General features: G+C 38.0%; 1 protein-coding gene across 1 annotated transcript in view; it reads right to left on the reverse strand.

Annotated features, from left to right (window-relative positions):
- adamtsl3 (ADAMTS-like 3) overlaps nt 1-26,153 on the reverse strand; it is a 208,775-nt gene that overhangs the window by 6,957 nt on the left and 175,665 nt on the right. The window contains exons 24-28 of the mRNA XM_083558990.1: nt 14,208-14,390; nt 11,513-11,638; nt 9,736-9,948; nt 6,420-6,603; nt 2,279-2,483 (exon numbers count right to left, since the gene is read on the reverse strand). Of these exons, the coding sequence (XP_083415116.1) occupies nt 2,279-2,483; nt 6,420-6,603; nt 9,736-9,948; nt 11,513-11,638; nt 14,208-14,390 (911 nt within the window). The remainder of the gene's footprint in view (nt 1-2,278; nt 2,484-6,419; nt 6,604-9,735; nt 9,949-11,512; nt 11,639-14,207; nt 14,391-26,153) is intronic.

Below are 26,153 nucleotides of genomic sequence, written 5' to 3' on the forward strand. Positions count from 1 at the left end.
TGGTTGAGAATAGACACAATACCACTTTGCATCATTCGTAAACGTTACTTTAAATATACTTTTTTACATAAAAGTACAAATTTCTATATATAATGACGGGCTGCGCCAAAGCAATCCGATACACTTTGCCTCAGCTGTGTGATTTACTAAGGCTGAAAGTAACTCGGGAACAGCTATTACATGTAAAACTTATCTATTTCTCTGGTGAGCAGGTATTACATTTCCAGAAACCAATTTGAAAACTCAATTCTATCATTTACAAACTCTAAATATGATCAATATTTGCCTAAAAAAGACAAAATATAAAAATCTTTCAAAATTATAACTCAACATTAGAGTAAAAAGGAAGGGAAGAGAAGGAAAAAAGGACAGGTCAGGTCAAGGCAGGGCAGGAAACGATTAGAAAAAATTGAATAAGATATGGCATTATAGGACAGGCAGAACAGGACAGAGCAAGGCAGGACAAAGTAGGACAGGAAAGGAAAGATAGGACGAGCAGGACAGGACAGGAAAGATAGGACGAGCAGGACAGGTCAGGACAGGACAGAAAAGGAAAGATAAGACGAGCAGGACAGGACAGGAAAGAGCAGGACAGGACAGAAAAGGAAAGATAAGACGAGCAGGACAGGACAGGACAGGAAAGGAAAAAGTTAGGACAAGCAGGACAGGACAGGACAGGAAAGATAGGACGAGCAGGACAGGTCAGGACAGGTCAGGACAGGACAAAAAAAAGGAAAGATAAGATGAGCAGGACAGGACAGTACAGGAAAGGAAAAAGATAGGACGAGCAGGACAGGACAGGACAGCCATATAGATAGGAAGAAAGAAAGAAACTTTCTACTTGTCACATGTACATTACAACACAGTAAAAATCTTTCTTCACATATCTTAATGATGGTTTCAGTGGCAGCTCAAGAGTTCAAATTCCAACACTAAAAGCTGTCACTGCTGGGCCCTTGCATTGGAACACTGCAGATCTGGTTACAATATGTATCTTATTGGCAAAGCAATTAAGCCTGAGTTACCTGATTGCATCACTCTGACAGCACATGCACTGACTTCACTAGCAGGCTGGTATTAGCCTTGACCACAATAAACGTATGCATGCACATTAAAGGCATACAAGAAAAGTGAAGGGTAAAATCCTTATATCTTGTACACACTCGCTTGGCGGCATTATACTGGTCATGTGTACATTACAGCACAGTGAAATTCGTTCTTCACATACAGTACAGACCAAAAGTTTGGACAAACCTTCTCATTCAAAGAGTTTTCTTTATTTTCATGACTATGAAAATTGTAGATTCACACTGAAGGCATCAAGGGCTATTTGACCAAGAAGGAGAGTGATGGGGTGCTGCGCCAGATGACCTGGCCTCCACAGTCACCGTACCTGAACCCAATCGAGATGGTTTAGGGGTGAGCTGGACCGCAGAGTGAAGGCAAAAGGGCCAACAAGTGCCAAGCATCTCTCGGGGAACTCCTTCAAGACTGTTGGAAGACCATTTCAGGTGACTACCTCTTGAAGCTCATCAAGAGAATGCCAAGAGTGTGCAAAGCAGTAATCAAAGCAAAAGGTGGCTACTTTGAAGAACCTAGAATGACATTTTTCAGTTGTTTCACACTTTTTTTGTTATGTATATAATTCCATATATAATTCCACATGTGTTAATTCATAGTTTTGATGTGTGAATCTACAATTTTCATAGTCATGAAAATAAAGAAAACTCTTTGACAGCAATGATACAGTAATGAAACTCTTTGTCAGCAATGATACAGCGTACCCCTGGAACACTGTGGCATATGTGCCCCCAAGAGTGGCAGCTTGCCGATGCTGGGGCCGAACCCTGACCTTCCAATCAATAACCCAGAGACTTAACCACTACCACTTTTCTAATTAAATAGAAGAAGATAGAGCAGGACAGGACAGGACAGGACAGGACAGGAAAAGGAAAGGAATATAATAAAAACAATGTAAACAAGTAGGAAGGGAAAGTAAAATAGTGAAATAATATGCTAAATGTTCCACAGTGTGTTTCACCATGTTGACTACTTCTGTCTCCTAATAAATAACAGAAGTTTCTGTATAATACACACTAGAGACTTACAGTTAAATATAAGAGCTTACATTCACAAAAGTTTCCAAGTGGAATCCATTTACCCTGCTAGAACCATAGAACTCTTGAGGAACCATTTTTTTATCGAGGATATTTCTCTATTTCTCTTTCCTAGGAGCACACAGTAGAGCTTTGAAGTGGGTCAGTAATATTAGATCTACCTGTCCCCAGGGGCCCCTGATCCACTCAGCACAAGCTTCTGAAACACACGGCTCTCTGTGTTCAGGGCGTAATGTTTCTTCACACGCTGCGTCGGCTAAAACCCGAACGCTCCCGCTGGCCTCCAGACGCTGACATGACACCCGCCTCTGCCGGAAACCGCGACCACATGACGTGGAGCATTTCGACCACACGGTGGAACCCCAGCTGGGAAAAATCCACAATACACACTCTTAGCACATATCCAATTTAGGCTTGTATTTAATCCAGACCATTTAGAGATTTCATTTAGATTTAAAAAGCATCTGACACAGTGGTTCTGGTCAAACAATTTCGCAGAAAAACACATTTTTACCCTTTCTGCCCAAAAACATTTGGTTTATTGACAATAACAGTTTGAGTCTGATATGATGAAGCAGAGAATACACAATATATGTTACAGATACTGTCTGCGTGAACTGTTTGGCCATGTTTTCTTGTGTCTGTGTGGCTTTCAGCAGGGTTCTCTGGTTTCCTCCCAACTCCCAAAAAACATGCAGTTAACTGGACTAAGATGAATTGACCTTTTGTGAGAAACTGTATTAATGTGTATGTGGACCTGCGATGGATTGATATTTAGCGTTAGCGTTAAGCTTTGGATAACACACACACCTGCCAATATAAATCGAAGAAGTTACTAAAAGTGAAAGAGTGAATGATTTATACTACTTTGCTGTTGAATCCTTGAACCTAATTGGGTTAGAGTTGTTTTTTAGTGCTAATTGTTATTGTTTCTGTGTCGGTGGCTAATACACAGGGAGTTTAATGGTTGAAGTGCCACATAATATATGATTTATAAATGTTTTGGTGCAACCTGGTGGAACTAAAAGGAAATATTCATTTGAAGCTAAGTCGATATGAATCTGGACATCTTCGATAATGTTTCATTTTCACAATCTTTTGTGAAATCTTTTTTATAACTCCATACGCCCATCAAACTATATAACTCCTAGGATAATATAGATATAGTTATAGATCTTTAAGCCACACTTTTATATATTGTTAATATCGTGGGCAAATATGTGCAATAATTTCAGTGCGATAAAAAGAATAATAATTGTTACATGTGCTTTAACTCAGCACATTTCTATGAAAAAAATAATATAGCCATGTCACACGTCAAAAAGAAAAGAGGATGATGTACTGCGGTTTGTTGTCCCAGTCATGCAGTTTTGAGATTAACATCACATAATAAAATTTTTTTTAAAGGAAACAGAATATTCACTCATAATTGCTTCAATTCAAAGACACAAAAAGAAAATGAACAGCAGTTGGTTCTTTTTACGCATACGTAGTATATGGATGTTTTGGATGTTTCCGTGTGGAACCTGGTAATTATCGTTAATACAAATAAAAAAAAACCTTATCTGGAACTATAATGTCCACCTACAATACGAAGGAAAACTAAACTAGAATTTTCGTGAGCAACACAGTTTTTGTCAGATTTTTTTGCAGAATCAGAAATGACCAGTAGGTGGCAGTGTAAAATGTATTGGAGGTGAACATTTTAAGATGCAGTGAAGCAAATGCGTCTTTATACGAGATAAATATATGAAATATGTATGATGTGTAGAAACAAGCTGCAATGTTCCCACTTTTGAAGACTCAGTCTTACCTTTTGAGGTAAGGTATAAATGTTAACTACTGCATAATTAATAGCATTTGTGAGCAGTAATAAAGGTCAAGGCGGCCCAATTAAACAGAGATTATTTGTAGGTTTTTAGATGTTGGATCGTTTTTGTCTTTTGATTAGGTATTCTGTCTTGTCAAATATACATTTACAAATATTAAGGCTTTTGTCGTATATTAGAAATTAAAATCACACATCTATGGCATTTGCTCATATCCAGAGAGTCTTACAATTATCTTGTTTTTTTTACAAATATACAGTTAAGGGTTGGTTAAGGGCCTTGCTCAAGAGCCTAGCAGATTTGAGCTCATGACCTTCTGATCAGAAGTTTAACATCTTAATCTCTGAGCTACCACCTGCCCAAACTAAGTACCAAAAGTAAGTTAAAAGTAAAGACTTTTGAAAGATAAAACAATAACTATATACGCATCAGCAAAAAACTACCTGAAAACTAACATTAGAACCCTCTCAAAAAACACAACCTGATAATAACAATTTAAAAACAATAATAACTCTTGTGTGGATGACATTTTTGGGAAAACAGCTGAAAATCACAGTGTACATAGAAAAATTTTTTTAAATAAAATGTCCAGATGCCTGCTATGTCAGCGCTTTAAAAACAGCCATTTTGAAGACATTGACACAATGGTCTAGGTCCCCATACCTCAAAACTAGTTGAACGTCCATGCTTAGTATTGGATTTAAAACTTTGATTAATGTTACATGAATTACTCGAGTACTTATGCAATATGTGGCACTGTTACCCAAATGACAAAAGAACATCACAGACATTAAACAATAGATAGGAGCCATTTTGAAGCTGGAATAATTTACTGAGTTCACTGTGCATAATCATCAGGAGAAGTGCTGAGATTACTTTACTTTAGAACTACATTAGCTTCATGATTGATTGTCTACATTTGGAGTAAAAAGAAAACAGTGCATTTTATTTTTGGATGAACTCCTACTTCATGATATAATCTCTCAAAAGTGAGAAAACACAATGGACTCATTTTATTTGATTGACGAGCCTCTGAAGTGTTTGTCCAACCCCCTGGGAAGGCTGAGGTGAAAATGGGATGACAGATGAGTTTTTTTAACAGGTTGGTCAGCTATGTCTGAGCTGTAGCTCTCAGGTTTGGCCTGCATATGAACCACTGTCTAAGATCTATAAAGTCATCTATCATCTGCTGGGGATTTATTAAAGACAGAATGTGTATGCCACTACATTTTAGCTTGAATTTGGCTGAGGGTGTTGTGGTCAGGACTACACATAATTCCAGTCCTTGGTCAATTCAGTCTTTGTGTAACTGGATGATTACAAGCAATACTTGCATGACCTTGTACAAACTTGCATGAACACATTCCTTGTGTACTATATGATCTAGACAAAATCTAATGATTGCAAACAGTATTTACATGATTCCAATGACAAAATAAAAATGGAAACATTTTATGGCTACTTAAATACTGACTTAAGTTTTAATTCATTCAGACATCTTGAATAAGCATTTTATTTTGGTCAGAGACAAGGCTGATCTCGAAGCCGATCTTGGGAATGTCAGGCATGTTGCGGTCATCACAATGAACACGTTAAATTAAATTCAGAGTATCTGACCTGAATACTGGGACAATTTAAGAGTCTAAAGAGACCAGAAAACATACATAGACAGTATATATATATATATATATATATATATATATATATATATATATATATATATATATATATATATATATATATATATATACACATATACACACACACACATATATATATATATATATATATATATATATATATATATATATATATATATATATATATATATATATATATATATATATATATATATATATATATATATACAGTGGTACCTCAACATACGAGTGCCCTAACATACAAGTTTTTTGAGATACGAGCGTTCACTTGGTCGATTTTTTGCTTTGATACGCGAGCAAAAACTTGAGATACGAGCTCGAGACGCAACTGCTAGATGGCGAATCGAAGCCAGAAAGCGAAGATTGTGACGAAAATTAAGATAAGCAAAGAAGAAAAAGTCAAAATTTTAAAGTTTAGGGATACGTAGTCTGCAGCCTCCGCTTATCGCCACTAGATAGTCTAAAACTTAATGTACAGTAAATTAGGTAAATATTTTTTTTAGAAACGGAATCATGTACACTTGCAGTATTTGGCAGACACCATTACAAGCGCCACTTTAAAAACAAATGTATTTATTTATAAATAAATAACTTCTGATAGTAGTTTACTATGACACAGACTAATAATAATGCACTATGAATGCATTGGGGAAGAAGCACTATTAATAGCTAATTACATAAGAGATGAACATGTTATTGTTGTAAATGCACATATGCATTGTTATTGGTTATGAGAAAGACTCCATGACTGTATATAACAGCTGTATTTTATACAAAGACGCTGCTTTGGCAAAAGGAAATGTTTACTGTACCTGGGAGGACAGTCGAGGAGGTTACATGGCCGTGTGAGAGAGGAGGGTTTCGGAAGATGTTGGCAGGTCGAGGGTGGCATCTCGTGCCCACTGCCACTTACGCAGTGAACTTTCCTGCTCTGAGAGCCTTCATTTCCGCAACTCGCACTGCACACACTCCATTCACTCAGACGCCACTCGAATTCTGCAAACAATAAAGAAAAAAAATACACATTGCATCAAAAAATGAAATATGTGCCAGACTCACATGTGGTTCTTTCCCAAACTTTTGCCACAGAGTTGGAAGCACACAGTTGTAAAGAATGTCTGTGAATGTTATAGCATTACAATTTTCCTTCATTTGAACTAAGAAGGCCAAACTTGTTCCAGCATGACAATGCCCCTGTTCACAAAGCAAACCCTGTGTTTGCCAAGGATGGTGTGGAAAAATGTGAGTGTCCTGCACAGAGCCCTGACCTCAACCCTACTCAAATCTAGCAGAAAGCTTTTCCAGCAAAGTGGAGGCTATTACTGTAAAACAAGAAGACTACAACCCCAATCCCCCCCCAAAATCTGTGTGAAATGTACCTCAGAACAGACTGTCAAGATTTGCAAATCTCATAAACCTACATTCTGTTCACAACAGAACAGAAAACTTTCAATGTTTTTAAATGTTTAAATCGAGGAAATATTAACGTTTTCAGGAAAAAATGTCATTTTGAATTGGATGCAACAACACATTGTTGGCAGGAAAAGTAATTGTTACTGAAAAAGTAATAGCTAAAGGAAGATTTTGTAACTGATTAGCTTAATTGACAACAGGTCTGTAGTAGTAAAGATGTCGAAGTAAAGAGATTCACCAATCTGCAAAAAAACTGCCTCTACACATTGTGGAACAAAATTCAAACTAATGTTCCTCAACAGTAAATTGCAGAGACTTTGATTATCTCATCATCTACTGTACATAATATCAAAAAGTTCAGAGAATCTGGAGAAATCTCTGTGTGCAAGGGACAAAGGCGAAAATCATTACTGGGTGCTTGTGATCTTCAGACCCTCCGACAGTACTGCATTACAAACAGACTGTAATGGAAAACATTGCGTGGGCTCGGAAACACGTCTAGAAATCACTGTCAGTGAACACAGCTCACCGTGTTGTGATGCAGATTAAAACTCTATCATGCAAAAAAAGGTGATCCAAAAAATGCTGCCGTCTTCTCTGGGCCAAAGCTAATTTCAAATTGACTGAAGCAAATTGGAAAACCTTTCTGTGGTCAGATGATAGTTGAAATTCTTTTTGGAAACCATGGACACTGCATCCTCTTGTTATTAGCGCTCAATTTAAAAGCCTGCATTAGTGCCTATGAAATGGGTCGCTTGCACATTTGAAAACACTCAATACTGAAAGTTTTTAAGGTAGGCCCTGCATATTTTAGCAAGGCAATGCTAAATCACATACTGGTATCTATTACAACAGACCAGGTGCTGAACTGGCCTGCCTGCATTCTAGACCAGGGGTCACCAACCTTTTTGAAACTGAGAGCTACTGTTTGGGTACCTATTATAGTGAAGGGATACCAGTTTGATACACAGTTTTCAGTTTGATCTGAAATAACAAATTTGCTCAATTTACCTTTTATTATATGTTATTATTAATAATGAATGATATTCATCTATGTGAAGACACTGATCATGTTAATGATTTCTCATAATAATTATCAACAATGATTTAAAAAAGTAGGAAACAGCTATTTTTAGCACCACGTTGGTGACCCCTGGTCTAGACCTTTCAACATTTTAAAAACATTTGGTGCATCATGAAACAAAAAATGCAACAAAGAAGATCATCTCTAGGTTACGAACTTAACCCAAGTTCCCCGAGGGAATGAGATGCAGCTCGAGTTCTCGAAGGGGAACCAGGACTGTTGTAGAACACTTGCAAATAATTAAGAGCAATGTAAGTCATGTTGCAGCCATCACGTTCATGATTTTCTTATAATGGTACAATTCCTCAGTTTAACAGTTGTTACTGTATCCTTACTATGTTCTATTGTGAATAAAATATGGGTTTTTGAGATTTGCAAATCGTTGCATTTTGTTTTTATTTACACAGCATCCCACTATTTTTGGAATTAAGATGTGTATATACTGAAATTTCATATTTAGCAAGCATTATGATAAGATGTTTACAAACCTTTGGCCATATTTTAGTAATTTTACAACATTTAAACTAATAAGTCAAGTTTATTTCTATAGCGCTTTTCACAACAGACATTGTCTCAAAGCAGCTTTACAGAATTTAAAAGTTAAGGTAAACGATGTGTATTTATCCCTGATGAGCAGCCATGGTGACTGTGGCAAAGAAAAACTCGCTTAGATGTTATAAAGAAGAAACCTTGAGAGGAGCCAGACTCAAAAGGGAAACCAATCCTCATTTCGGTGACATCAAGAGTGTGATTATAGTCTTTAAACAATACAGAACACCGGAGAGTGAGAACCAACATGAGCACTGGAATGTAATATTATGAGTAATGTCCTTTTTACAGTCTTATGCAGTCATTTGAAATTATGGAACCCGGAGATACTGAGCAACTCATAAAATAGCTCAACATTTGCAATCATTACAGATCCAACACCCGCTTCTCCATGCCAGAGCCTTTAAACACTCAAAGAGGTCCAATGTCCAAACTCCACATGAAGTGGGATCCAAAATGGTGCTGGTACGTCTCTAGATGGTTTGTGGTGTTTGCGGGGTCGGCATTAACTACTACTAATAACTACAAGTAAAAAATACAAGATAAGAAAAAATAAGCCTGTAATACAGTGATAAAGCAGGAAGTGATAGCTCAGTGGTTAAAGCATCGGAGTTCAAACCCCAGAACAGGCAAGCTCCCAAGTCGCCCTGGCTATGGACATCTGCTAAGTACCATAAATATAAATGAAAATATTGTATCCTACAAATTAATCGGCAGCATAGACTGAAAAATGTTTCCAAGTAAACGCTTGAATCAGATTTGCTGCACATTAAATGTCAGTAAGGCTTCAAGAAAATCTGTTCAGCTCTAGTTTTAAACTAACCACTCTCTACATACGGTTTGAGTTGCATGCATGGAACAACAGAAAAAGTGCAGTTAAAATACGATGTGGGGAAAATCTTCAAGAAAAGTGTGAGAGAGATAAATGAGGTGTTTTAAATGGAAAGAAAAGAGTTAGAGGCCTTCATGGGCCAATTACTAAACCACAAGGGGTACAGAAAGTGATTCCTTTAATTTATTCTCCCAACTTTTCTTTTAATCAATTTATTATGTTCCACAGACTTGTGTACACAGACACTGACCTTCTGAGAAGATTTGAATCCAGGCAGAGATCATTTGATTGTTGGTGTGGGTTTGGCATGCGAAGTGTCCTTCAAACCTGCTGCTTAGAGTGTGCACTTCCAGAATACGACCTGAAGCAAGCACACGGTAGTGTAGGCCTGGTGTCTGCTTCAGGGTTTGATTCTCATTAGACCATTTAATGAGCTTCCGGTGGTTTGAGACAACTGGACAACCTGTGAACATAAAAAAGAGCCTGATCAATGTTCATTCTGATCCAAACTTTCATTATAAAGGCAGATATTTACAGGTAAAAGCAGGTTATTACAGTCAGCAGCTACGGCATAAAAATTGTAATTTTACAATCTGCCACTGTTTAAATAATAATTGTTTGAACAATATGAACCTTGATGTCAAACTGAATGATACACCATGTGCCATTAAATGTTAAATTCCCAAAATTGCAGCCTGAATAAAGACTAAAACAGCTTAAATTATGCAAAAGATGGCAAACCATTGGTGAATATACTGTACTGTAATGCTTGTGTTGTTGAAATAATATAAGATTTAAATTTTTTAAGCATAATATGAATATAGGGTGCTAAAACCTAAGGAAAGCCAGGAATAAGCAGTGAAAAGTAATATAAAGGTTTACTTCATTTAGAATTTTGGACATTCAGGATCTAATTCACCTCTTTTACAAGACCCTAAACTATCTTGTGATTTGATGGCAGCCACTTGATCCACTGGAGTAAATGAGAGTCTGGTTATCTAACAGAAATCTATCAAGGTGATAAAAAGGTGTCACATGTACTTTACAGCACCGAAAATCTTTCTTTGCATATCCAAAAGATTTTATGAGCTGGGGTCAGAGTGCAGGTTCAGCCATGACACAGCACCACTGAAGCGTTGACGGTTAACGGCAAGGGACCCCAAACTACAGCCGGCTGCCCAAATACAGGCTGCCCCCACATTTGGAATGGCACTCTGAACAATGCAAGCAAGATATTTTGTAAATATAATTGGAAATATATGTTTTACTCATATCTGAATTTAATAATAAAGGTTGTCTTTTAAACAAAAATTTCCCTTAGTTATTAACATAGTCTAATTATTTGTTAGATTCACCTACCAACCGACACAATGGTACTTTCAACATACCATGAATGTAATTGTTTTGATTTCAATAGTAATGAATATAAAAAAAATTATGATATTAATAATGTTATTTTAATAGCCTACATATCTCTTACAAAAGTAAGCTCATTTGTCTGTATGGTATATAACTAAAGAAACAAATCTAGCATTAGAAGGCATAATAAATACATTTAAAATAATAATAAAATCTCCACAATAATAACAGTAGTCACTCCGGCCCATGTAGTTTTCTTTTACAGACCGCCATTAAAGAAGGAAAAAATTATTTGGCCCTTACAGAAAAAAGTTTGAGGACCCCTTCTTGAAAGAACTTGAAACTCTGACCTTCCAATCAGTGACCCAGAGCCTTAAACCATTCACCTACTATCTCTCCTTAAGTCTATTTCCTAATTGTTTTTATCAATATTAAAATGTGCATTTTTTATAGCCATACATTAAACCTAAAGCCAATAATAGAAATATCTATAGGTCAGCCGGCTCGACCCACCTAAATGTGAAAGCAGGATCTTTCATCAAAGCACAGACCTAATAATCCACCCTTCCTATCAGTCTGACCGGTAATGACTTATAGTATTGCTTCAACACAGACACAAACATACACAACCTCACACACAGTCATTTCTATCAGTAATATCACTTTACCAATCCTCAGGATGTCCCCAGGTTTGACTGTGATGACTGTTCCTGTGCGGGAGGCCATCACAACTCGTTTCCTGTTCACATTTTTCAACAAGGAGCTCTTCTCATTAGATGCTGTCCCACTGACATCTACAAAGAAAATAAAAATACATTCACAATCATCATATTGAATTTTTTTTGTTCCTCTCAATAAATGTATATTTAGACTTCTGCTTATACTTAACAATAGACATACAGTACATTAGTGTAGTTTAACAGTAAAAACTTGTTAAAAAACTTGCTAAATTTCCCAAAATGCAACAAGAGATGACAGTACATGGGAGTCGGACACATGGCCTCGTTTTACAATGTTATGCCATTCACAAAATCTTTAAACATTTATTACAGAACAACCCTGCACCTTCCAGTTCTGCCCCACCCCATGATCTGCTAGATTGGCAATGTCTAAATAATGTTGCTTGAGTTTGAATCATATCATTCATCATTTGTGCAAATGGCTCCAGAGTGGAAATTTCTTCCTAATACAAGGACTGCAAATGGAACTCACATTTACTTCCAGGCTAGGATTGTTAGATTAAAATCATTGTGCATTTTAGGATATTAATCATATTTGGTATTGTGCAATTCTTTTTTCTACACTTTAATAAAATCATTTTCAAACTACACAAATTGAAAAAGTTTTCCTCAACAAAGGCATCATAAAATACGTTTTGCTTTTGCGTTTTGCTTTTCAATTTTAATAATTAAAAAAAATTAACGCAAAGCACATGGACGGGTTTCATTTCCAACTTTGTCAATTTTGTTTAAATGATAGGATTTAAAATGTGTATAAAATCTAAAGATGTATGCAGAGTTATGCTAACATTTTTTTCTTTGTAAATTAGCTAGCTAGTTACGCTTTAAAAATGAGTTTGTTAAATTAGCTAGCTCATTTTGTTTTGTAAATTGTTTTTCCTCTTGCTAATGTAACTCAGCAAACTTCCTAAATGACCTATTAAATATTAGCTAACCAGCTAATAATTTAACAGAATTCCTAAACAAACTAGCTAGTCATGCAAGGCACAATGAACTCGTGGTAAGCTCTTTTCATTATTTAACATATGTAAGATATTGCACTTAAATATTTTAACATAGATATTTCAATTTTATTTTATTTATTAACTCTGAGTTTCACATAAAACAGTAGTCTTTTTTCTGTAGTTTTTACACCACAACTAATTAAGCAATAGGTGTCCCATTTGCAAAGTCGTTATCAGAAAATGAAAAAGTCCGACTCATCTGGGTTGTATTATATCACCAAATCGTTGCTGAATGAACTCACAGTACTTAGATAAAAATAATGCAAAGCGAAGTTAAAGGCGGAATAGAAGGCAGGGCATTTGTTTTAACAGGATATTACATAAATTCCTACCATTAGATGACAATTATATATGATTATATGTATTATGGGCTGTCTCTAATCGCTGTCTCATTATTTCCTCTAATCACTTTGCTCCATTATCTTGGAAAGTGATAGTGACCGCCATTCTGCTCATAGTAGACATTAAGGCAAATGAGTTATGGACTCTGCAGCTGTGGATGAGTCCTGCTTATGATCAATTGCAGAGAAACAAACCAATTTCCTTTCTCATAGTAAAACTCAAAATCTGCATGGTCCCATGGGTAATGTCGAATTTCAACTTGATATTTTTACATATTTTACAACAACTTTGACATTTACACTTGACACTAAAATGTCACTATTGCTTTTCTTTATAAACACTTGAGTCAGGCAAATAGTTTTGACAGGAATAAAAAATTTCCAGAAAGCAAAAGCTGTACCAGAATGTGGATGATAATAGAAGGTGAGGAGTGGGGGAAGAAAAAAGAGAAAGACTTCATTAACTTTAACAATCATTTGCATATATGTTTCATACATTATTGTATACATTTTTTACACATGGTTGTATAGATGTTTTACAGGTTCTGAATTCTGGTTTGCTCCAGTTTCCTCTGGTTTTTCACATGGTTTAAACTACACACCTGCTTGTGTACAAATTGCACAAGCTCAATAGAATTTGCACAAAAACACAAAATTTACCTTAATTTTAAATCCCTGAGAAAAACCGTAATGCACAAAAAACCTGAGGTAAATTTAATTATAAAACATAAATTTGACCCCTCCCATGAATAAATTGATTAATTTATTGATTTATTTAATAGTGTGTTTGCATTATGTACATATTCTAAAATGTAAAAAAGGGGAAAAGTATTGCTGTTTATGTTCTGCACTATAAATAAAAATAAATTAATTAATTAATTTATTTATTTATTAATAAGTAAAAAGCTGAGATAATTTTTAAGGTTGATATTGATGCTTCAGTTACAGCTGATATATGTGGGCGTAGCAGCTGTGGCTACAGTGAAAGGAGACTTGTTAAATTGTGTTAATTATGAGATACCTGTCTGTGATGCTGTGCTCTGTTATGCTGCATTTCTCTATAATATTGATGCTTTTTATAGCCGTGGCCTCACAATGCTGATATTAAGTGGTGGACAGATTCAGGAAGGACATCTCTAAAGGCCTAGGTGTAAAATACATACACGGCCCGTCACTGCTATTTGCATATACGTGTGTGAAAGTCTGTCGGGTGTGTGTGTGTGAGGTTTCTCCTTCAACAGAAGAACCGAATAATAACAACTGTGGTGAAACATTTACCAGCTATGTGGATCCTGCTGGAGGCTGAAGCCTTGCCGATGGGGTTGGATGCTACACAGCTGTAGGTGCCATCGTCTTGAAGCGTGAGATTGTGAAGAAGCAGAGACCCGTTTGAGAGTGAAATAATGTTGGCACTCAGCTTGCCCTCTAAACGGTGCCAGCTTACACTCGGCTGAGGAACACCTGCTCCAAGAAAAGCACAAAGATCACTTCCAATCAGTGAAATCACACTGGCATGTAATTATTATAGCTGTTTTGCTTCTAATCAAGCCAAAACAGCTGCTGTGTGTAGACTAAGTAGTCGAGACAGCTTGCAGACAGCGTATATTTACTTTACAGAATGAGACAGGGGAGAAAATAAGGTCTGTCTGTAGAGCATAGGTTTTGAGTCAAAACATCAAAATTTTGCCCATTGTATTGAGCACATACAGAGGATTACAGTTCACAAAAATTTCCAGGTTTTTGTGATGTTTCAAAATATGAAACCAAGACCCTCATATTCATCTTCAATGTGATAAAGCAACAGCAAAACCCAAAGTAAAAAAAAAAGCACATGGTGTATGAGATTTCTATATAGTCCAAGAGTAACTCTAATGCACCTGCCATAAACTAAGTAATGCTAATTAAACAGGAAATCTAAAGATCACTCATGGTCAGTAAAAATCACAGGCATGGTCTGTGAAGATTCCAGAAAGCATGTATCAGGATCAGGAGAGGGGTACAAACAAGTTTTTTAAACATTAGCTGTACCATGGAAACTAGGCGATCATTAGCAAGTAAAGAAAACGAGGCACCAGAATGATGTAACCAAGAACAGGATGTCCCTCCATAATTGGTCAAACAACAAGATCAAAAATTAGCCAGGAGGCAGCCAAGAGTCCTTGAAGCAACATTAAAAAAGCTGCAGAAATATTTGACAAGTACTGGTCTCTCCCTACCTTAGATCAGTGGTCCCCAACCTTTTTTGCACCACGGACCGGATTAATATCTGACAATATTTTCACGGACCGGCATTTAAGGTGTGGTGGAATAATACAACAAAATAAAATGATACAACCAGCGTAAAAACTGGTATATTCTAAATATAAAAGTTTCTTTTCGGCTTCTCCCGTTAGGGGTCGCCACAGCGGATCCTCCGCACGTTTGATTTGGCACATGTTTTACGCTGGATGCCCTTCCTAACGCAACCCTCCCCAATTTATCCGGGCTTGGGACCGGCACTAAGAGTGGCTGGGGATGGTTCCCTGACTGGGAATCGAACCCGGGTCGCAGCGGTGGGAGCGCTGCATCTTAACCACTAGACCACCAGGGGACCTGTATATTCTAAATAAAATAAACATTAATCCAGTGTGGTTTTTTTTTGTTCATTTTGCTAGCATAGGGATTTAAATTTAGCAGTAATGTATTGTGTTAGCCCCTTTAAGAAGGTAGAGAATGGAGGTAAGACATGTGACAGAGGCATCATGAAATGCTTAAGGAGTGAGTCATAGACAGATGTGGCTAAGTGAATCCAGTAATTTTCCAAAATAAAACATTGTTCAGAATCAGATAATAAATTAAACGGAAATAATGTAAGTTATGTATTATTTCTGTGCTGCCCGGTACTAATTGACAAGGGGTTGGGGACCATTGCATTAGACAACAGGCTCTTGTGTGTGTGTGTGTGTATATATATATATATATATATATATATATATATATATATATATATATATATATATATATATATATATATATATATACACACACATATAGCACATTTAGAGATACAAGGACTGGATGGGTAACTTGCCGTTTCCGTAGCAGTTTCGTTACAGGGTTGGCTTGTTAGTAGAGGTCTACCAATTGATTTTTTTAATTAATTGGCATCGGCCAATTGTTCTGCGAATTAGGCCAATTATTGAGCAGGCGCTTCTGACACACCAAACCATGTGTGTAGGTTCTGTGCTTACATAAGAGAACATAACTTTCCCATATCAGCAGGTGACAGAAATCTGTATTCCGCATCCAAACAAGAAAAAACAGATGAGTTAAACTGTATATATATATATATATATATATATATATATATATATATATATATATATATAATATATATATATATATATATATATATATATATATATATATATATATATATATATATATATATATATATAAAGTGAGCAGCATTTATACCTGCCATAATCATTACTAATGAATTCATGTACTTTTCAATAATATATGCTAAGTTGTAAAGAAAAGATAATAAATGACAAGCGTGTTCCATTTTTTCTCCTGTGCTTAGCTAAATAGCTAATCAGAGTTCTCTTTGCCGATGCTCAACATGCAGAATCAGATGAAAAACAGCTAATGCAGTCTGACTCGAGCCAACGGTGTGGAAAAAAATTTAAGCTGACCGACACTCAAAAACCACTTGACATTACCCAATGGCTGACCGTCAGCTTGGTGTGTCCCGGGCTTTAAGATTTTATCATTCCTTTTTAATCTAGCCTCATATAATTATTATATAATATATAATTCATGCTGAGAGAATGAGAATAACATTTGGAGAGCGAATGGGAATAACATTTGGGGAGAGAATGGGAATAACATTTGGGGAGAGAATGGAAATAACATTTGGGGAGAGAATGGGAATAACATTTGGAGAGAGAATGGGAATAACATTTGGAGAGAGAATGGAAATAACATTTGGAGAGTCTTATTAATTACCTGTCAGCCAAACTGCTGGAAAATCAGGCAAACATATCAGCCATCGGCTACCGTGATTTCTAAATATTGGCATAATATCAGGCCCAATAGTGGCAGCCTGGTATGGCTGGGACTTAAACCCACAACCCCTAAATCCAAAGTCCAAAGCTTAACCAATAGGCTACCACCGCTCTCCAAACAAATATATAAATGTACAATTGTTAAATTTTATTTTCATTGAAAAATCCTTTTTTATCATCAATAGCAATTTTACACAACCCAGCCATTAGGGGGGCAAACCCAGCCATTAGGGGGGCACAAGCCAGTGCACTCTTAGTGCCGGTCCCAAGCCCGGGTAAATGGGGAGGGTTGCGTTAGGAAGGGCATCCAGCGTAAAACATGTGCCAAATCAAATATGCGGATCACAAATGAAAATTTCATACCGGATCGGTCGAGGCCCGGGTTAACAACGACCGCCACAGGTATCGTTAGCCGACAGGGTACCGGTGGAAATTGGGCTACTGTTGGCCGAAGGAGGAGAAGGAGAGGAGGAAGACGTCTACAGAGACGGCGGGAAAAGGAGCAGTGTAGGAGAGTAGAGGTTCGGGTTGGTACTTTAAATGTTGGTACTATGACGGGTAAAGGGAGAGAGATAGCTGATATGATGGAGAGGAGAAAGGTAGATATGCTGTGTGTTCAGGAGACCAAGTGGAAAGGGAGTAAGGCCAGGAACATTGGAGGTGGGTTTAAACTGTTTTATCATGGTGTGGATGGAAAGAGAAATGGTGTAGGGGTGATTCTGAAGGAAGAGTACAGTAAGAGTGTAGTGGAGGTGAAGAGAGTTTCTGATAGGGTGATGATCGTGAAGGTGGAGGTTGAAGGGATGATGATAAATGTCATCAGTGCCTATGCTCCACAAGTTGGCTGTGAGATGGAGGAGAAGATAAGATTCTGGAGTGAATTAGATGAAGTGGTAGATGGTGTACCTAGGAAAGAACGATTGGTGATTGGGGCAGACTTTAATGGGCATGTAGGTGAAGGGAACAGAGGTGATGAGGAGGTGATGGTAGGTATGGTTTCAAGGAGAGGAATGTGGAAGGGCAGATGGTGGTAGATTTTGCTAAAAGGATGGAAATGGCAGTGGTGAACACGTATTTTAAGAAGAAGGAGGATCATAGGGTGACGTATAAGAGTGGAGGAAGGTGCACACAGGTGGATTATGTTCTGTGTAGGAGATGCAACCTGAAGGAGATTGGAGACTGTAAGGTGTTGGCGGGGGACAGTGTAGCTAGACAGCATCGGATGGTGGTCTGTAGGATGGTTTTGGAGGCGAAGAAGAAGAGGAGGAAAGTAAGGATTGAAAGAAGAATAAGATGGTGGAAACTGAAGGAGGAAGAGTGTAGTGTGAGGTTCAGGGAAGAGGTCAGACAGGGGCTTGGTGGTGGTGAAGAGGTGCCGGATGATTGGGCAACTACTGCAGGAGCGATGAGGAAGGCAGCTAGAAACGTACTTGGTGTGACATCTGGAAATAGAAAGCAAGACAAGGAGACGTGGTGGTGGAATGAGGAAGTGCAGGAGAGCATTAGGGGAAAGAGGTTGGCAAAACAGAAGTGGGATCGACAGAGTGATGAGAAAAGTAGGCAGGAGTACAAGGAGATGCGGCAGCAGGTAAAAAGGGATGTGGCGAAAGCCAAGGAAAAGGCATATGAGGAGCTGTATAAGAGGTTGGACACTAAGGAAGGAGAAAAGGATTTGTACCGATTGGCCAGGCAGAGGGACCGAGCTGGGAAGGATGTACTGCAAGTTAGAGCAATAAAGGATGGAGAGGGAAATGTGTTGACTAATGAGGAGAGTGTGTTGAGAAGATGGAGGGAGTATTTTGAGCAGCTGATGAATGAGGAAAATCAGAGAGAGAGAAGGTTGGAGAATGTGGAGTTGGTGAAGCAGGATGTAGATAGGATTAGTAAGGAGGAAGTGAGAGCAGCGATTAAGAGGATGAAGAATGGAAAGTCGGTTGGACCAGATGACATACCGGTAGAAGCGTGGAGATGTTTAGGAGAGATGGCAGTGGAGTTTTTAACCAGATTGTTTAACAGGATTCTGGAAGGGGAGAGGATGCCTAAGGAATGGAGAAGGAGTGTGCTGGTACCGATCTTTAAACATAAGGGAGATGTGCAGACCTGCAGTAACTACAGGGGAATTAAGTTGATCAGTCACACCATGAAGTTATGGGAAAGAGTAGTGGAAGCCAGGCTGAGAGAAGAGGTGACCATCTGTGAGCAACAGTATGGTTTCATGCCGAGGAAGAGCACCACAGATGCCTTATTTGCTTTGAGGATGTTGATGGAGAAGTATAGAGAAGGACAGAAGGAGCTGCATTGTGTATTTGTGGATTTAGAGAAAGCGTACGACAGGGTGCCGAGAGAGGAGTTGTGGTATTGTATGAGGAAGTCAGGTGTGTCAGAGAAGTATGTGAGGGTGGTGCAGGACATGTATGAGGACAGTGTGACGGCAGTGAAGTGTGCAGTAGGTACGGCAGACTGGTTCAGGGTGAAGGTTGGACTGCATCAAGGATCGGCCCTGAGCCCTTTCCTGTTTGCAGTGGTGATGGACAGGTTGACGGACGAGGTCAGACAGGAGTCTCCCTGGACTATGATGTTTGCAGATGATATTGTGATTTGTGGTGAGAGTAGAGAGCAGGTTGAGAAGAGCCTGGAGAGGTGGAGATATGCGCTTGAGAGAAGGGGAATGAAAGTCAGTAGGAGTAAGGCAGAGTACATGTGTGTGAATGAGAGGGAGGGCAGTGGAGTGATGCGGTTGCAGGGAGAAGAGGTGGAGAAGGTGGAGGAATTCAGGTACCTGGGGTCAACAGTGCAAAGTAATGGAGAGTGTGTTAGAGAAGTAAAGAAAAGAGTGCAGGCAGGGTGGAGTGGGTGGAGAAGAGTGACAGTAGTGATTTGTGATAGTAGGGTATCTGCAAGAATGAAAGGGAAAGTTTATAGGACTGTGGTGAGACCTGCGATGTTGTATGGATTAGAGACAGTGGCATTGAGTAAAAGACAGGAGAGGGAGCTGGAGGTAGCAGAGCTGAAGATGTTAAGGTTTTCGTTGGGAGTGACGAGGATGGACAAGATTAGAAATGAGTTTATTAGAGGGACAGCACATGTAGGATGTTTTGGTGACAAGGTGAGGGAGGCGAGATTGAGATGGTTTGGACATGTGCAGAGAAGGGACACGAATTATATTGGTAGAAAAATGCTGAAGATGGAGCCACCAGGTAGGAGGAAAAGAGGAAGGCCAAGGAGGAGGTTCATGGATGTGGTGAGGGAAGACATGCAGGTAGTTGGTGTGAAAGAGACAGATGTAGAGGACAGGGTGGTATGGAGACGGATGATCCGCTGTGGCGACCCCTAATGGGAGCAGCCGAAAGAAGAAGAAGAAGAAGAAGCAGTTTTACACACACTTACCATCCGAATAGTTTTTTTCTCCAAACATGATTCTAAAATACTTTGCAAAACTTGCCAGAGGTCTTCTTCACTAGTCAGAATTTTCCATCTGACATTGCAATCCAGTGCATCCCAGAGCAGTTCAGTAGGATTTAAATGTGTTGACTGGGCAGGCCATTCCATGAGAGATAACACCTTAGCTGACTGTTTTTCCTCTGAATAATGCTTACAGGGTTTGATTCAGCTCATTGTCTAGTTGAATTGTGAGTCATTTTCAATTAGCCACAGTCCAGATAGAAAAGCATGGAGTTGTAGTATGGAATCGTAGCCATATTGGTTTAGTATTCCGTTCATCCAGAATGACTTTCCGAACTTTCCTGTTCCAAAACAACCCCACAACCAATATGCTTCTGCTACCATTTGATTTCACATCACAGTCTGCTAACACCTCCTCTCCTGTTTGAATTCTTATACAAGTTGTACTGGTAGAGCCAAAAACGTCAATGTAGAGCCAAGAACGTAATCTGATCACAGACATTTTTTTCCAGTTATTCACTGTCAATGTTCGGTGTCTTTTAATCAGTGGTGGACAGTAACAAAGTATATGTCACAAAAATATGACAAATGTAATACTTTACTGAAGTATTTCCAATTGGGGAGACTTTTACTTTAACTTCACTACATTTCACAGTCGAACATCTTCATTTTTACTTAACCACATTTTGTAAAATCAGTCCTGAAATACATTTGAAGGCTAAAGGAAGGATAAAAATGATAATACATTATAGCCATAATAAATCGTAGTACTTGGATACTTAAGTACGTTTAAAGGTGAATACTTTTGTACTTTTACTCAAGTTAAAGTTTAAAGGGCGCACGTTTACTTTTACTGGAGACATATTTTACCTCTACTTTAACTCAAGTAAGGGGTTTGTGTATTTAGTCCACATCTGCATTTAAAAGGTACTTAATATAACTTAAAATTGCATTTTGAAACAAAATCTGCTGGGCCAACATGATAACTACCCAAAGCACAAATCCAGTCAATAAAGAAATGTCTTGAGAAAAAGTTTGACCTTTTTGTATGGCGAAATTCTATAAAGAACCAGTAAAATAACTTTTTATATATATAAAATATATAATAGCTGTGCCCATGACATTCCTCCCATAAAATTATAGATCTGGAGCAGTTTTTCAAGGAAAATGACCAAATTATGATGTACTAAATTGGCCCACTTTTAGCAAAAGAAAGAGTGTTGTATCAAAAACTTGAGATGTTGTAACAAAGTATTATGGGTTATTGTATTCTAGCAGGATTACCATGAACTAACCTGGCAAAATGGAGAAAACCTCTTTTAAAACTACATTTTAGGTCATACAAGTTAATGACGGTCTTTGAGCTCACAAGTGGAATCAGATCAGAGATTAAACGAATAAAGAACGAGAAGTCCCACCCTTTCCTTTACAAATCCCTCTTACGCTTTTGATTACATTTTTAGACAGTGAAAAGAGCACACTGCACACTATCGCAGAAAGTTCCTTTATATGCTTAGAGCTCTTTTTTTTTTTTACATGAATATTTGTGACATTTAGGTCTTTTATGAAGTGGAAGAGGATTAAAGCACTAAAGGACCCTTACTTACCAAAGCTTTGGTCTGGAAAGAGCCAATTTCCGAAGCACATCCTAGAAGATTATTGAGGAGACGTGATCTAGGATCAGAAATGCTGTCAAATATATGAATCGGAAGGGGTTAGAGTAGCGGCCATTTACAAGAGCAGACTAAACGGTGATTTGTAGGATGGATCAGAGTAGCGCGAGGCCTGCAGACCGCCACAAATTACTCGTACAAATGGGCATAATGAATGCAAATTGCTTCACTACAGTCTACTCCCTTGAGACACATCCCCTTCTGAGGTAATGAGTAGCACATTGCATGAGTCTGAGCTTTACAGCCGCCTTATTTTACAAAGGGGAGACATTAGCCTTGACATATTGCTGAGCATACTGCAGCCCTCAGGAGGGGAACAATACCGGCAGATATTTCCATACTGATGCACAATATGCTAGCTTAAGCACACGTTTACAAAATAAATGAGATATTCGTTCATACAAAATGGCTTAATATAGTCATTAAATTATTATAAATTTTTTTTTTTAATGGTATTTTCTTTGCTTAAGTATTGCTCCTGTGCTCACCAGGGGGCACTATTGTAATACTGCAATCTTCTGGGTGATATAGTCATAGAGCAGGTGATTTCTTTTAGAAAAGAGAGAAAGGTCATTATGGCTAATGACTTGAGCTATAATAAAGAGTGATGCAAGAGGCTTTTAGTAACACACCTAACACACACACACACACACACACACACACACACACACACACACACACACACACACACACACACACACACACACACACACACACCTACCTTACTATCCATGTAAGGACCTTTTGCTACTCATGCAAGAACGCTAAGTTGAAGTTAAGCTCATTTTGTGTTTTGTTTAGTTTTTTTAAAGTTGCACTGCGAAAATTCAATTGTTGCACGTGAAAATATCTTGAATATAGGGAAACCCAACAAATTATTATTTTTTTTTTTTAGATTGTATATTAACAAATATAGGATTATTAAGCATATTGCTAGATTTTGATCTTATTTCTAGCTTGTACTAGCCTTTTTATATTAGCGGATAATTTTGCTTGTTTCAACTGATTTTTTTTAGAATGCTTAAAATGCATGAAATTGTATAGAAATAGACTTCGTCAGCTTGTATTTGGTATAATTTTTATAGCAAAAAAATATTTCTTACAATTTCTGATTGATTCTAATTCATTATTATTTCCCACTGACATTTGTCATGTTTTAAAAGTTCTATCCTGATAACAGCAGTGTGAAAATTTGCTTAAGTCACTTCATCGGTTTTGATTTTTAGCTACAGAAGTTCATGCAGTGGAAGTAACAATAAAATTTCAACATTGCATTAGTACATTTTTTATACCTCTTTTTCTCTGCTATGAGGGTTTACAGAGAAAGAATTTCATTGCATTGTGTAACTGTTTCCTGCTGTATGAAAATAAACTCTTGAATTATCAAACCCAGACTTTTGCTCTCCTACTGGCTGACACATTACAAGAGAATAATTCTTATAAACTTAGGAACTCATGATGGGATGCAATAGTTAGGTAATAATTTTCATTAAAAATAGATGGCATGTAAATAATGTTACATAAAGTTTTATTCAATTTAACTAAAATATAGCTGTTTTTTTTTACATTGGATGTTGTCACAAAGGAGAAATATTTAGTTTAAGAAAACAAATTTTAAACGTAAAATAACGCAATCCGTGTAGTTTATCCCTAATGAGCAAGCCAGAGGTAATAGTGGTAAAGGAAAACTCTTGCAGACGATACACAGAAGAAACCTTGAGGAACCAGACTTAAAAGGGAACCTATGATGATCTAGGTCAGTTACAAACCAATCCATCCGTACAGCCCTTACAACCTCATCCCTCACCTTCACCAATTAGATTCCTGAACCACTTTGTCATTCATTTAATGGAATAAGCTGCAGGTGACAAACATGACGAAATAAAATAGGGCTACATTTTGGAAAAGGTGCTCAGAGGATTTTGGATCCTATCCAGGGCTTTAAACCCCATAAACCTTCACCTTTGACTACTTGCAATAAAAAGCCTTGACAAAAAACCCCCCAAAAAAACAAACTGAGACTTATGTACAAAACGTGTAGCTCTACTGTAGCTCTGCTACAGTAAATTAGCATCGGTAAATGATGAGGAACGGCATAAATCCCGTAGCAGAAGGCCGGCATCCTGAGACTCTGGTTAACTTTACACAACGTTTCTCCCTAATTAGCCGAATCTTTCACTACCGCTACGCTCTGCTCCAAGGACAAGAGCCATTAATTGTGGAAAACATTTAGAAACAGGGCACTGCATCTCTCACAGACATGCCATGCATTTAAACCGCTTCCAAAGTTTGTGTGACAGGCGAGAGGGCAGTTTTTTGCCTTCTGTTGAGCAAAAATAGGGAATAAAGATGACACTGGAATGTTGAGTGTTTTTTATACAGAAGGAGAAAAAACACCACTTTGGCAATGGAAGGCTTTTCACTCATGGCAAAAGCATGTTACAGTATTTCTCTATTCTTGGTACTAGTAAAGGAGGTGTGACCATTCCGAATTAAAAAAATAATCATGCCAGATACCTATACTGATATGGACTAGGTAATGTGTTAGGAATGAAAGGATGCCACAAAGTTTGAAATAAAATGAAAACTATGAACCTACAGGGGGCTGAATTCAAAGACACCCCTGAAAATCAAAGTAAAGAAATCATGTGGCGGGCTATTCCGAAATTTCATTGAAGCAACTCAAAATGGTAGTCAGTAATTTGTATGGCTCCCATGTGCTTGTAGTGCTTGTATGAATGCCTGACAATGCCGGGGCATGCTCCTAATGAGACAGCAGATGGTGTCCTAAGGTATCTCCTCTCAGATCTGGACCAGGGCATCACTGAGCTTCTGGACAGACTAAGGTGCAGCCTGGCTACGTTGGATGGGCTGAAACATAATGTCCCAGAGGTGTTCTATTGGATTTAGGTCAGGAGAGAATGGGGGTTAGGCAGTGGTATCAATTTCATCATCCTATAAGAAAAGCCTTCATACAAGGCCGGGCATTGTAGTGCATCTGGAGGAATCCAGGACCCACTGCACCAGCATAGGGTCTGACAGTAGGTCCAAGGATTTCATAAAAATACCTAATAGCAGCCAGGGTGCCCTTTTCTAGCCTGTAGAGGTCTGTGCAAAGACCTTCTATGACTCTGTCCAGCTCTCCTAGAGTAACTGTCCATCTCCTGGAATCTCATCCATGCTTCTAAAACTGTGCTGGGAAACATGGCAAACCTTCTGGCAATGGCACGTAGTGATGTGGCAACCTGGAGGACTGCTTGTGCAACCTTTACTAGGATCCATATATCATCTCATGCTACCAGTGGTGACACTGACCCAAGTCAAATGCAAAACTAGTGAAAAACAGTCACAAAATACGAGGAGGGAAAACATTTCAGTGGCCTCCATCTGTAAACCCATTTCTGTTTTGGAGGTCATCTCACTGCCCCTCTAGAGCACTTGTTAATTTCAATAACACCAAAGCAGCTCAGACTGATTAAAAAACCCCTCTGCTACTTAAATGACCATATTAATATCCCAGAAGTTTAATTGGCTTGAAGCTATACTCTGATAATAAAGTGTTACTTTAATTTGTTTGGGCAGTGTATATACACCTGGTCATAAGTACGGTATGTGCTTTTTGAGCATCGCAGTCCACATGTAGTCCGAATTTTCAATTATATTTCCCTCCATTTTTCTGGGAAGATGTTCCACTAGATTTTGGACTGTGTTTATGTGTTCATCAGCCAAAAGGGTGTGAGCAAAGTAAGGTACTGATGTAGGTGAGGTGAGGAGGCCTCGGGTGCAGTCAGTGTTTCAATTCTTTCCAAAAATGTTCAGTAGGGTTGAGGTCAGAGTTCTATAGCAGGTCTCTCAAGATCTTTCTCACCAAACCATGTAAACCAGTCACTAGGCACTGTTTTCCAAGTTCAAGATCAACACAAATTGTTATTATATCGCATCAAAAGACATTAACATTTACATTTGTGGCATTTAGCAGACATCCTATACAATTGTGTGCCTCCAGCTTTGGGGTAGAAGAAAAGAATTTCATATGGCAGGAAAGGTCAGGTGTCCCAGTACTTTTGTCCATAGAGTATAAATTCAGAATAACATTGTAT

This window comes from Silurus aristotelis (assembly GCF_946808225.1).
Source record: "Silurus aristotelis genome assembly, chromosome: 13".
Taxonomy (NCBI): domain Eukaryota; kingdom Metazoa; phylum Chordata; class Actinopteri; order Siluriformes; family Siluridae; genus Silurus; species Silurus aristotelis.